Source organism: Mustela putorius, unplaced genomic scaffold (genome assembly GCF_011764305.1).
Source record: "Mustela putorius furo isolate JIRA1106 unplaced genomic scaffold, ASM1176430v1.1 tig00000253_pilon_pilon_pilon, whole genome shotgun sequence".
In the NCBI taxonomy this organism is placed as follows: Eukaryota; Metazoa; Chordata; class Mammalia; order Carnivora; family Mustelidae; genus Mustela; species Mustela putorius.
The window spans coordinates 6,649,719-6,664,364 of record NW_025421329.1 but is presented as its reverse complement, the minus strand read 5'-3'; the positions used below and the strand labels follow the sequence as shown (position 1 = coordinate 6,664,364).

Sequence of the window (14,646 nt, the reverse complement as noted above, 5' to 3'; positions counted from 1 at the left end):
GGTCGAGCATGCGACTCTTGTTCTCAGGGTTGTGGGTTCGAGCCCCACATTGTGGGTATAGAGATTACTTAGAACAATAAAATATTTAAATGTTTGCACTCTCAGGGGGGATTATTCTATCCATGATATTTGTGCAGTTGTGAGTTCTTTCTACATCTTTTTCACTTTTACTCGGTAAAGAATTTTTAGAGTCCATTTGCATTTATCTTGTGCCTCCTATATACCAGGCACAAAGCCAGGCAATTTGGTACACAATCCATTATTACTTTCATCTTCATCAGTAACAGCAGCCTAAGCTATAGAGTTGTGACCTATAAATGTACACCTTAAATTAATGTAACATTGTGTGTCACCTGTACTCACACACACAAAAATAATATTTAGAGCTGTTACCAATAACATTGGCTTCACTCAAATGCCTGGAAAATAATTTTTTGACAAGCTAACAGCAAAAATAGAAGCATGGACAAAATTCATAGGATAAGCAAAAGTCTTATGTTTTGGGGACTCTCTCAGAATAAACCTAGTAGAAAAAGATGTTGATTATTGATTTATTTCAGGACAAATATCAACCTAGGTGTAAAAATATGATTAAATATATTTATAGAAGTAATTTTCTAGCATGGTTGGGATAGAACTAGTGCTTTTGAAGCTCCCGTGTCAAGATCTTACCACAGCTTGTGGTTGTGCCTTGATCTAGGCAGATGTCCAGCCTCCACCCGGGGGAGGCCTCATGGGGCCCATGGTAGCCTTTCCCTTTCCTTCCTTGTCCTCACCACAGTCTACATGCCTAAGACTACCTGTGAGGTGACCTCAAGTTGGCCCTGCCTTCCATGTTACCCCTGGAGCCTTGAATAGTACGTCACCTACGATGGGTATAACAAACCGTTTCCTGACTAGGCACATGGAAGAATGTTTGAGGTTTATCATACTGTTGATCATAAGTTAATTGGGTCTTACTTTTGTGCCCTCTAAAATATTTTTTGAAGAACAACCTTCCTGTGGCCAGATTTTCCCATTATATATATTTCTACTCGGTATTCACCTATAAAGTTGGCACTACTTCATCCAACCACAGGATAAGTTGTATACCTGAGATTTGTAAGACAGAGATAGGTTTCCCTTCACAATGTTAGATCTGGTTATTAGGTTTCGAGTAAGACTCCCCAAATCCTACATAATCTTAAACATAACCAAAATTGTGTGTGCCTGCAACACAACAATATAAAATAACACTTCTGCCATATTGGTACACTCTTAAACCCAAGGAAATAAAAATGTTTTATGGGAAAGCTAACCCTTGTATATAACATGTTGTGACGGTTGGATCAAGTTTTAGCCGAATCAAAGAGGCAAAATGTGGAAAAAGGAAATGGAGAGAGAAAAAAGAGGGGGCAGAGAGACAGAAGAACAGAGAAAGCCTTGGAGATACAGAATTCCTTTGATCTTTGGGTATGCAAGAAGAAAGAGTTTTAAAGTAGGTGAAACACAGTGGTTGCCAGGGGAGGGGAGAGGATGGGTGAACTGAGCCATGGATAGTAGCAGAGAAAAGGGCCTTTCCTGTGGGAGACGCTGGGTCTGACAGCTTTTTCCCACCCAGAATATATGAAATGGGGTGAATGGGGTTCCATGAGTGCCAAACATCCTGATAACTGGACAGAGGGGTGAGGAAGCCCCAGGTTATGTGGGACCGATGATATACATACATGTATGAGATGCCTTTTAATGTTAGATAACTTCAGTTAGCCAGAGATTTACTTTAATGATGAATTTCTACCACTTAGTGTTTTATAACTCCTGTAGCCTTTGCAAATGGTTAAAAGGAGGTAACACATCGTAGGGACCTCCTTCACATAACTGGGATATCATATATATTCTTCTGACTTTTCTATGCATAAGGGATGCAAATAGAGTGGGAAAGCTGGGGATTTCCCCTGCCTATCAGTTTTATGCTAAAAAAATCTGGCCACTGTCTTCCCCACAGCTCAGTTAATCTAAGGATATGAAATAACCCGTTTTTGCACTTGATTTGATAGGTGACAGAGGTAGCACAGTAGGCTGCCCTGCTCTGAAATGGCAAATGGGAAGGGACGATTAGAACAGTCTGGGTGAATTTTCAATAAAGGCTCATAGACGACAGCCATGCCGTTTTCATGGAAGTCCAATTTTTGTTGTTTCTTTTAGGGAATCAATGATGCATTACTAAGGTTACAGATCTGAAACAGGAAACAGCACAAGGAGGGCATAGCACAAAGAGGACCCTATGAAAGCTCCAGAGGTAAAGGCTGGCAAGAGGAGCACGCAGCCATTCCCTTGCAGGTAACCTGCAGCCACCTTCCTGGTGAAACGAACAAGGGGGCTGCCAAGAGGAGAGTGGGGGTTTTGGTATTGACAGCCCAGCTGGGGAGAAGGAAAGTGAGGTCTCAAATCACCCTCTGCAAGCCATTAACTCTTCACCCCAGATCAAAAAAGCACTAAGACTTGTCACTTAAAATGCTGGCAGAAATGGAAAGGTGATCTTCTTGCTTTTTGATACATGCTCTTTGAAGTTATAAATGAATACACTCGCAACTTCGATTGTGATCACCAAAGTAAGGCAATGATCTTTTAACATTTCAACTACCATAATGCACCTAGATTTTGGAGGTTCTTCAATTTATCTTAATCAGAGGGGAAATGAGGCCAGTTTCATCATCCTAATTCCTGGAGGAGATAAATACTAGTTTCAGAAGTTAGATAATTTCCTAATATTTATTTATTTAAAAGATTTATTTATTTGAGAGAGAGTGAGAGAGAGCATGGGTGTGGGGCTTCAGAGGGAGAGAGAGAATCTCAAGCAGACTCCCTGCTGAGTTCTGAACCTAATGTGGAGCTCAGTGCTGGGGCTCGATCTCATGACCCTGAAGTCATGACCTAAGCCAAAATCAAGAGTTGGACACTTAACCAACTGAGACACCCAGGTGCCCCCCAAATTTACCAATATTTAAAAGTAACATGGCAGGGCACCTGGCTAGCTCACTCAGTTAAGCATGAGCCTTCATCTCAGGGCAAGATCCAAGGGTCCTGGGATCCAGCCCCATATTGCGGTAGGGGGGCTCTCTCTCCCTCTCCCTCCACCACTCCCCCTGCCTGTGTTCTCCTACTCTCTCTCCATCAAATAAATAAATACAAATCTTTTTTTTTTAAAGTAATATGGCTTTATAGAAATGAAATGCTTAAGGTGATCTCCCTGTTAAACTCAAAAAATAAAATATGGTTTTATTAGACATGATTTGCCCTAAGAATAATGGAACAACCTTTTTAACATTTTTTTCAGTAGATGCTAAAAAAGTTATTTCATCCTTTTGAATTAAAGTGCTTTAATTTTAACTACCTATACTGTAAAGATGAAGGATTCTTAAAGATTTTATTTATTTATTTGACAGACAGAAATCACAAGTAGGCAGAGAGGCAGGCGGAGAGAGAGAGGAAGGGAAGCAGGCTCCCTGCTGATCAGAGAACCCGATGCGGGATTCGATCCCAGGACCCTGGGATCATGACCTGAGCCGAAGGCAGAGGCTTTAACCCACTGAGCCACCCAGGCACCCCTAAAGATGAAGGATTCTTCAGGAAGAAAATCATGTTGTGAAATGAAGAAAAGGAAGAGATTTCCCGATTTAGTAGACTGGGCATGAGGTCACACCTCAGTGTATGTATATGGTCTGTAGAAGTCAAATCAGGGTTTATGCACGCCGATACTGATAAGCATTTTTTTCCTAGTTATTATATGTTTAAGGCTAGAGAAAACAAAAACAGTATGTTACATTTACAATTTATGTATTTTTAATTATGTCTATGTGTATTTACATAGTCCATTGTATTTAACGAAGAATATTTCCCTTTTTCACTTCAAAGGAGACATAGAATGATTATGTATGACCTCATTCATCCTCAGAATAGTCCCAAAAGATATGTTTTACTATGTTCTTCAGAAAACTGAGGACAGAGAGGTTAAGGATCTAGCTCTAGGTCACACAGCAAGTAGATGGTTCAACAGAAGTCAGACCTGCTGAGTCTGGTTTCGGAGTGCTCATACCACTCTGTTACATGTGTAACACACTTCTAAAAAAACAAACAAACAAATAAACTCTAATTGGCATTTAATCTGTATAATTAACTTAGGCAAATAACTAGATAATGAAAGAATTTAAAATAGATATCATAGAATATTAGTAAATTATGAAATAAACATCCACTTTAAAAATATCATGTCCACAAATAGACCAGAGAATGTTCTTTTTATTTTTCATAAGTCGAAGCATAAGATTTCCATGACCCAAGCCTGACCTGTCTCATTTTGCTCTGCCAAATAAAAAGGGAAGACTGTATTAGATATAACATAACAAAGGCTTTGCTCAGTGATTCATGCACTGGAATTTTAATGTTATGCTTTTCCTAACAAACATGCTTTTAATAAGGCAGTAAACTGTATTTAGCTAACGATGAAAATAATTGATCCATTTCGGGCCATTAAGGCTGTTTTATTTATTTATTAATTTTTTACTTTACTTTCATCTTACTTTTCATTTTCATGGAAAGTACAGAGGTAATAGCAGATGAATTTCAATTAGTTTCAATTAATGCCATAAACTGTTGTAATGCATTAGGTTGCCGGGTTCCATCTGAAACCCCCATCGGAAACCTCCCCGTTTTGTTTGCAGTTGAAAGCAGCACTTGAGCCTGTGATGTGAGCTATTTTCCAGGACAGCGGAGCAGTTCTAATAGTTTAGGATAATTTATATCTATAAGCCTAGCCGACTCTGGAGCCCAGAAAACGATTTCCTTCAGACTGGGCGAATTCCATCACAAAACCACCATTTCTCCTTTGGAAGCAGAGGCAGGCAGCAAAAAATAGTGAATGGGGGTCGGGGCAGGGGGGCAGGTGGACAGTAGTGATGTTTTGGGACCGTATCTATAGTTTTAATGGGCAGACATTCCAGAGTTGACTTCCTCCAACTCACCATTCATGGCTTCTGCTACCCAGCATCCACCGGTCCTTCTAGAACAATCCCATTACCATCCCCAACAAACAAGCCCCTCCCCTCAAGTCCTGGTACTTCAGCCAAGTCAGGTCGGGGGTGTCCCGGGATTCAATGTGTGATTCCCTGATGGACTTGTGACCCAGTCATAGCCACAGAGACACAGGAGATTTTTTTCTCAGACTTCTGTAGGAAGGACTCTGTCCTCAGCTCTCTCCCGCCAGCCCTGCCATGAACTATTGAGCACTGCTAGAGCAAAAGCTACCTATCACGCAAGATGTCCATATTCTTCCTGGTGGTGTTATGGTGCCAGGAAGAGGAAGCCAGGGCTGGCAGGCGGAGCGACAGCAACGGTACAGACACGCAGCCCTGCTCAGCTTTCATTGAAGGGCCAGGCTTCCAGTTTCTAGCTTCAAACACCATCATTCCGTAACCGACTGGAGTAGAAGCTAGAAGTGTCCACAGCAGCCCACACCTGCCTGCATGACCACCACACCTGCCTGCATGGCTACATGGTCTTCCCCAACCTGTTCCTTCTGGATCTCTTTCTCCCTACTTAGATGGGGTGCCAAGGACGGGAGGTTCACCTTCCTAAGGTGTTGTTTTGTGCACTGATTATTCCTCTTCACTAGTTCCCCAGCCCCTAAAAAGTAACCAGTTAAAGGACACCGGGGAAGCTCAGCTGGTTAAGCGTCTGCCTTCAGCTCAGATCATGATCCCGGGTTTCTGGCATCGAGTCCTGCATCTGGATCCCTGCTCAGCACAGAGCCTGTATCTCCCTCTGTCTGTTCTCCCCCTGCTTGTGCTTGCTCATGCACTCTCTCTCACTCTCTCTCTCTGATAAATAAATAAATAAAATAATAAAAATGTAATAAAAAGTAACCAGTTAAAATTGGGCGTGGTTGGGCCCTGAAGTCTTCCACCAGCTGCTCTCCAAGGGTCTGCCCAATACAATTCACACTCTCTCTGTTTACTTATCCTGCTCTTCTTTAAGGCTGAGCTCAATCCTCTTTCTCTAAACTTCAGTTTCCAGGACTCTTATGATGGACACCATGCCTCTCTACAACTGGACAGGCCCCTGGTGAACACGGATCCCCATTTTTTGTGTATACTGTGTCCTAGACCGTGCCATCACCAGGGGCTGAGATTAAGCCCTGAGGGATCTTTGGGGCATAGCAACAACCCCATCACACATAGGAGTAGTAACGCCAATGGCAGCCTATATTATTGATATATATATTGATATATAGATATACATATAGATATTTGATATATATATATATATATGCAGCCTATATTATTACACTTATACTCTGTATGACACTCTGTTCTGAGTTGAGCATGAAATATCTTATTTATTTCATTTAATCCACACAGCAACCCATATGAGGAAGATATGATCTGGAATGGGACTAATTCAATTCAAGTCTGAATAGGACTCTAATTGTGGAAAAGCTATGAAGAGAAAGAGCTTCCTTTAGGCAAGAGGTTAACAGTTTACTTTCTAACTTTTCTTACAGGAGAAGTCATTTGAAAAGGAGCACCACGCAGAATTGAAAGAATCTGGCAAGGCTGAGTTTCCCTGATTTCTCCCAGAGCTCTGGGGCCCAGCTTCTGAGAGTTAAGAGCACCTCCTTGAGAGATGCCCTGGGAATGGGAATGTCATTAGCACTAGACCTGGGGGAAATAGCTTATATTTAAGACAAGAAGCTCATTTCTACACACTCTTATCTTGGCTGTTCAGTGGCCAAAAGCAGGCCCGCAAAGGGGTTTTGTGCAGTGGCAGATGGGAGACATTCTTAAATCTTCCAAAAGCATTTATTTTCCTTTAAGCGGACAGCAGAGTGACACCACCTCTGAGAAGTAGTCAAGTCATCAGAATATCACAGATGCTCTTCCCCCATCTGACAACCAAAATCATGGGGGAAAAAAAAAAAAGGAAACTGAAAGAGGGCACAGTGTTTGTTGCTCTGGGATTTCTAAATTCTCTGCCATAAACATTCAACCTCAATAACCTGCACTGTCACTTTCAAAGACTCCTACCCCCTCCTTTTTTTTTGGGTCAAAATGCTCCTTCTTCCTAACATCAAAAATAGGCAATTGTTCGAAGTTAAAACACTGCATTATGCCAGGATTGGTGATAGTCCTAAAACACACTGTGTATTTTGTACTGAACCATGCATGGACTTTTGTGCTTTCTGGGAGTTTAAGTTACAATTGGAGACCTACACGTGATGAAATGGTAATGATTTGTTACAAATCCTATGCATAAAAGCAGGTTCTGCAAACTATGTCTTCATCAACTATTTTTGTAAATAAAGTTTTATTGAAACACAGCTTTGCCCATTTATTTATGTATTGTCTTTCTTGCTGCAATGGCAGAACTCAGTGGATAGGACACAGACCATATGACCTGCAAAGTCCAATATATTTGCTACCTAAACCTTTACTGTAAAAGTTTGCTGGTCTCCAAATTAAGAATTATTTAAGTCTATTTAGGTTGCAGGGCAGTGATTAAAAGATGACTAAAATACTGAAACAGTTTTAAACACATACATATGCAAAACTGAAAATAATCCAAGTTCGGAGGGAAACAGGAAACATACTTTGACAAGTTTTAAATCTGAGTCTGGTATATATCTACATATCCCACCTCTACCCACAGGTTCCAGACACACTTGGTTTTATGAGTTATTTCTGTCCAACGTTTAGACCCTATTTCCATATTTCAGACCCTAGAAAAATACAGAAAGCTTCCAAAAAACCCTTGGTGAGACTAGAGTACCCTTAATTCCCCAAACTAGACATGTAAAGCTTATAAGAGAAAATTATAAGCCAATCTCACTTACAAATTTAGATCAAATAGCCTATAAAACATTAGCAAATTGAATCTAACAGTGCATTGATGGTCGCGTGATACCTCTTTTTTTATTTCTAATGGACTAAATGTAGTAACTTAACAAAAAGTCAAATAATCCCTAGTCTTCCACACAAAGTCAGAAGAATATGTATTTAACTTTAATGTTAATTATATTAATAACATAATTAAAATAGTACTTAAATAAGTACATTAAAGAGATAAATATACTTAATTTACATATGGATCCCCAGATGACAGGCTCTTAGTGTTTTTCACCTCCCCAGACCACACGGAACCCCAGCCTGGGCAGCGTAGAAGCTAACTGAGTTGCCAAAGCTCCCCGAGCTGTAGGCTAACAAAGCGGCTGCACTTGGTCATCTTCAAAAACTTGACTCCCAGGTTTCAATTAAGGACAGAGAGGTAGCCAGGCCCCATTCTGGTCATCTTGCTAGTCAACCAATTTCAATTTAATCCAAGCAACAGAGAGGAAGATGCTTGAGAAAACACTTTTGAGTGGCAGAGGCATTTGTTGAAATGGTTTACTGTCTCGTTTTGATTCAAAAAGTGGCATGCAACTCGAAAACGTGTGTTTGTGGGAAGGACTGTGCACACACCACCAAGAAAGAGAACAATGGATCAGGAAGGGAAGAAAAGAGCCCTTCCAACGCAGACCTTTCTTTTTTTCTTTTTCTTTTCTCTTCACAAAAGGAGACATATTTTCCATATAATTGCTAAACATGTTTGCTTATTAAATTATTCTTTAATTAGTTAATGATTTTAGCCATGCTTTGCTCTTCGGATATTCATTTTGTGTAATAAAATAATTATAGATAATTAAACTATCTCGAGCCTTTTTCTTTCCCCCAGCAAACATGCTGGGTATCCAAAAATGACAACAAGTTGTAAATTAATCTGGAAAACAAAGCATGACAGATGAATGATTTGGTTGGAATTAATTAGGCACTAATTATATACTGGAACTAGATGAAGAATGAGACTCATTATAAAAATAAAAAGCGATTCTGCAAAGAGGAACAGTTAACCAACATCCTTACCTTCTGTGATGATGGAGTTGTTCCTTATCCAACTCAGGGCCTTATAGCAATCTTCTTCATCGTTGAGAGTGAAATGATTGCGAGGAACTTTATCAGTGTATCTCTGCTTCCCGCTGTTTGGAATCTCTCTGTTTGTCACGTGTTGACTAATATCAGCCCCTGTAGGGCACGGGACCTAAGGTATGTTACAGAGACATGCTTATTTTGATGGTAGTAAGGGAAGCATGGACACAGCAAGAAATACATTTGTGAATTTAATAAAATAAACATAGCAATGTCTGATATAGATATGCCTTTTTCAGTCATTAGATACAATCAGGTTTTAATTGAAAAATAAAACACAAAAATCAGGTGAAATGACCACTCAGAGACAACTCTTAAAAGGCATCACTCTGGTTATCTAATGCCACATAATGAATTATTCTAAAATTCAGTGGTGCAAAAAACGACCATTTATGAGGCTCACACATTCTGTAGGTCAGCAATTCAGATAAGGGCAAGCTGGAAGGTGTCAGAGACCTCAGCTGGGAAGACTTGTAGGTTGTAGGTGACTTGATGGCTGGGGGTTGGATTCATCTGGAGATAAACCATCTCACTCCTTCCCCCCCCCTCTAAAAAACATGCCAGGTATTCAAAAATGACAGCAAGTTGTCCTTATATGTCCAACAATTGATGCTGACCATGGACTGGGATCTTGGGGGGATTGACCAGAGCAGCACATGTGGCCTCTCCATGTGTCTTGGGCTTCCTCAAAAACTGGCGCCTAGGTTCTGAGGGCAAGAGTCCTGAGGGAACAAGTACAGAGAGCTCCATGTTCTTTTCTTTTCTTTTTTTTTTTTAAGATTTTATTTATTTATTTGACAGAGAGAGATCACAAGTAGGCAGAGAGGCAGGCAGAGAGAGAGGAGGAAACAGACTCCCTGCTGAGCAGAGAGCCCGATGCGGGACTTGATCCCAGGACCCTGAGATCATGACCTGAGCAGAAGGCAGCGGCTTAACCCACTGAGCCACCCAGGCGCCCCTCCATGTTCTTTTCCAACCTAGTCTTGGAAATCTAGGAGTATCTCTTCTACCCTGTTCTATTCATGGAGATCATCATCAAAGCCTGGCCAAGATCAGGGAGAGGGAACCTAGACTCCATCTTCATGCAGGAGTGGCAAGGCCATGGAAGGGCACATGGAATCGGATTTGACATAGCCATTTTTGGTAAAAACTAATCTGCACAAAAGCAATATACTAGGGGCTGAAATCCAACTGCACAGAGGGGTGAGTCAGAAAAGAAAAGGAGGGAAGTAGACTATTATTTACTTACAGAAACTATAGAAATATTCTTCACTTTGTCAGAGAAATATTGTCCCTCTCCCTCTGTCTTTCTTCCTTCTTCCCTCCCTCCCTCTCCTCTCTGTTTCTGTTTCCACACACAACCCTCCCAGCATAACTTCTGTTCTCTCCCTTTTGACACAGACATGAGTGGAAGCAGACACTTTCCTCTAGTAAGGGAAAGCAACAGTAAAAACATAATAAAGGCTAACACTTGTCTTCAGTGTCAAGGATACTGTGGCAAACTCGAAGGCTCCATGCCCTGGCCAGAGTCTGGTCACAACTCAGCTCTGTACAGTTGGTGCCAGGGTAGAGTATGGGTTCAGTGTGGCCAGATCTGATTTCTCAGGAAATACCAGGTACTTTTCTTTTTTTAAATGTGGACTCAAGTTTTTCATTATTTTGGCTCAAATTAGATTCAAACAAATGCTACCATGACAGCCAAGTAAAATAGCACAGTGGCATGAGTATTCCCAGTGGGCTAGTACCTAATCCCTCTGATTTTTTATTTGGTGACCAGGAAAGATTAAGTGGAAGATAATGAGGCCAGCACCACAAGCAAGACATAAAGGCCATGTAAGGTCTCTGTTAGAAGGCTTGCACCGGCTGCCTTGTGAAATCATGGTGTGAGGCCCATCAGCTGTGAGGCAGGGATCAGTTTACAGCGATGATGGGCAAAAAGTTCACTTGCAGTAGAGACTACTGTGGGTGCAGAGGAGATTCTTGTTCCCTTGACCAGTGCAGAAAATACATTTTATATGGGGTAGATGGGAATGCCGGCTGTGCTTGAAGAAATGGGGCTTCACTAAGTCTCAGAGTACATCTAGGAAACTTTTTGGTTATGTCCTTCCTCAATATAAATGGTAAGCCCTGTAGATTAATGTGATGCACTTAATTCATTTTCAAGCTGATGAAATAGCTTAAAAAATAATTAATTTTAAAACCTAGATGTCCTTTCTCTATAAAGAGCCTGCAGTAAAATTATATGTAGTAAAAAGGAACAATTTGGGAATTAGTGGTCATTTACCACAACAATAATTGTGGAGGTAAAATTTTCTTATTAGCAATATTATTTGTTTAGCAAAATCACACTAAATTTTGGTATTTTTATATTCATAGGTATTATAAAGCAGTCCACATAATGCTCAGGTAAATGATTTGACTTGATTTTTTTGAGTATCTACCATCATTTTAATAATTGTTTCGGCATGTCCTATGACAATTATCCTGACTTTCCTCAAAAAAACCCCTAATAGCACCACCCCTATGTTCAGCTTGTTCATACTGCCTTCATACTTCCCTCTGTTACTATCACTGGTATATCTGCTTGTCCTTCAAAGTAAAAAGCAATTCCAGATTACAGCAAACTCAATGGCCTTGCTCCACAGTATGGCCCCTGCTGAAGAGACAGAAAAGGAAAGAAGCACGAAGAACCATGATGGGTGGAAATCAGGCACTACCAGAAGCCCAGCTTGTGTTTTAAAAAGAGGCTCTGAGACATGTTCCCAGCAGCTAAGTCTTCCCTGGCTGGGAGAACAGGAAGGACGCCTTCACAGACACTTGTGTTGGAATTTCTGGAAGCCACCCAGACCACAAAGACATCCCTACAGCTCTTCATCACACATTCATTAATGCAGTACTCACTGTCCCAGTCCTTCCTCACAATGAGAGGCTTCTCATGACCAGACACACACATCGAGGCTGGGGTGACAGCGTCACAGGAGACCCACTCAGCAATTCAACATCCGTCTGAGAAGGAGACTCAACATCAGGAACCACATCTGTGCTCATCTCACAGACTGTCTCAGAGAGGTTTCCTCCACAGTATGGACCTCAGGGCTGTTGTTCACAGGCCGCTCAGGACTACTTTCCACAGCTGGTGGGACTGAGGGTGTCTGTATTCTCAGGAGACACAACCTTGATCTGCAGAGGAGGTGGCTGTTGCCATAAATCGATTCGAACTTTCTGAGGTGGAGTTTGTGGCATGGCCTGAGGTGGGGGAGCCTACTGGGGATGGTCACTTGCTGCTAAGTAAGGGGCTGAGGTATGTGTTGCCATGGAGAGCAGGGGGTGTTGTCAGTGTGGAAGCTGCTGCTGCTGCTGCAATACTGAGCAAGTGATAATTTGGCCTTGTTGACTGGGCTGGAGAGTGGCTGCACTGGTTTGGCCTGGATGGATCCCCTGGGAGGTCACCACTGTGGTTGGGATAATGGAAACCATCCCTCCTTGAGATATAGTCATAGAAGAGGGCAACAGCTGTTTGGTAATAACCAACATGGTGACATGGAGCTAAGCCCCAGCCCCAGAAGATGCTTGGTTTGCCACATAGGAGGAAAGAGTGGAGTTAACAATGGGAGGGGACAGGGCAAGGGGCTCTGTTGAGGCTGGTGCTAGAGACGTTGGGTCAACAGTAGCCACAAGAGGTGGAGGAGTCTGTGACAGCAGCAATGGGTCCAATTCTCCTGTTCCCACAGTGGCCTGACACTCTTGAGTGTCTTTATGTGCAGTCAGAACCTTCAGATGCTCTTTCTTGGCAGCTTTGGTTTTTCTCTTACACACCTGATTTTGCTCCTCACTAAGACTATCCCACATGGCGGCCACAATTTTTGAAACCTCCCCAAAAGTGGCACTGGGATTCTGTCCCTTGATGGCAGCCTGTGTATCATGGAAGACTAAAGCAGATGCTGAATCTGGCTTCTGAGGCTCATTAGGATCTTTCTTTTTTCTCATCTTTGGGGCCTTCTGCTTTTTTCCTGATTTCACAACTGTCTTCTGGCTGGTTGCCTCTGGAAATCCTCAACACCAACCTCGTAAAGTGAACTAGTAGGTGAAGTGGTGGCTGAAAGACGATTTGTGGGTGACTTGGCAGGTGGCAGAATGCCACCTAAGCTCAAACTGAGTTGAGAACTTGGTTCAACTGATAAATGGTGGTCAACTGGCTATGCCCCATCGCACCAGAGGCGCGTCTGTCATTGATACATCTATTGTAACAGGTGGGCTGCACTTCTACTGAGCTCCTAAAGAGTGGTCCAAGTCCATGGTCAAGCCCCCAGTCAGGAGCCTCCAACCTTGCTCCATCAAGCCATGGGTCACGGCTACAGGCATATCCAATGTCTAGACCCCATACTGGGCTGAGAAGCTGCCATCCTGAGAGGGGGAGGGGTTTTCCAGGTCTTCAAAGTGACCAAACACATCTGAGATAGTCAGTGAGGGAACAGAATCCAAGGAGATAGGTGGGGTTTCAAATACCTCATCTCCCAAGCTTGGTGTATGGAATGTCCTGGCACCTGAGAGGAAGGGGTGTGAGGACCCTGTGATCATCAGGTAATTGTCATTTCCTTGGCAAACTCCATCTTTACACGATGGCTACCACCATCTCTGTCCCCTCATCACTCCCACCACTCCCATCAGTGGTGAATGACTTTAAATACTGAATGCTGTGCTTTGGAGGTTCAAAACCTCACCAGAACTCCAATGAGCACTGGAGTATAAAAGAAAATGTTATTATACCCATTTAGTAGGGCATGCTTTAATTAATTAGGTAAAGTCCTTGGCAGAAAATGGCAGGGCTAAAGAACAAATTGAGAGCTATTCAATTTATAAAATGTTCAATGAGTTATTATTCCAAATAACAAGTGTTTAGATAAAAACAAAAACAAGGAAGGGGAGGGGCAAAGAATAAAGTCTAAAATGAAAATCAGCTTACCTACTGTGATCCTAAAATGTCATTGCATTCTGATAACCTGTATAGTTCTTGTGTGCACTGGAATGTGTGGGATTGTTTTTACACAATTCTAAATTAAAGAATTAGAGAAATTAAAGGAAAATTAATGAAAGTATTTTTCATATTTATACAACGGGATTTTCACACACTCGGCAAAACTGAAGCTAGGATTGTAAATCCCAAGGCCAATTAATTTGTCCGCACAGAACTGAGCAGAATTCAAAAAGTGATAAAAAGGTCTATGAAAGAAAAATCACATTATATCCTCAAAGTAAGGGGGAGAATAAGGTTTAATAGGAGAGCATGAGTGTATTTCACCATCCAAACTAGAGAGCATTCTGCCATTAACTAAATTGCCGCTAGTGATTGGTGAGTAGTGGATGAATTCTCGACCATTCCATCAGATGACTGGAAATTGAACATCCCAGCATCCCTGACTGATGGGAAACCCTTGACCACGCCATTTCCCTTAGCAAGTGAATAACTTATTGTGTCAGTGACTGCTGGTGGCCTCCTCAATATTCTGTCTCTTTTTGTTTGTTTGTTTTTAAAGATTTTATTTATTATTTTGACAGGGAGATCACAAGCAGGCAGAGAGACAGGTAGAGAGAGAGATGGGGAAGCAGGTTCCCCGTTGAGCAGAGACCCTGATGTGGGGCTGGATCCCAG

The 14,646-nt window shown here is 41.8% G+C and overlaps 1 protein-coding gene and 1 pseudogene across 6 annotated transcripts in view; both read right to left on the bottom strand.

The window, feature by feature from the left end:
- CFAP61 (cilia and flagella associated protein 61) overlaps positions 1–14,646 on the bottom strand; it is a 285,685-nt gene that overhangs the window by 78,260 nt on the left and 192,779 nt on the right. For all 6 annotated transcript variants that reach the window (XM_013057056.2, XM_004754128.3, XM_004754127.3 and 3 more), the window contains one exon: positions 8,934–9,108. In XM_013057056.2, coding sequence (XP_012912510.1) covers positions 8,934–9,108 — 175 coding nt within the window. The remainder of the gene's footprint in view (positions 1–8,933; positions 9,109–14,646) is intronic.
- LOC123391597 lies at positions 11,710–14,559 on the bottom strand (annotated as a pseudogene).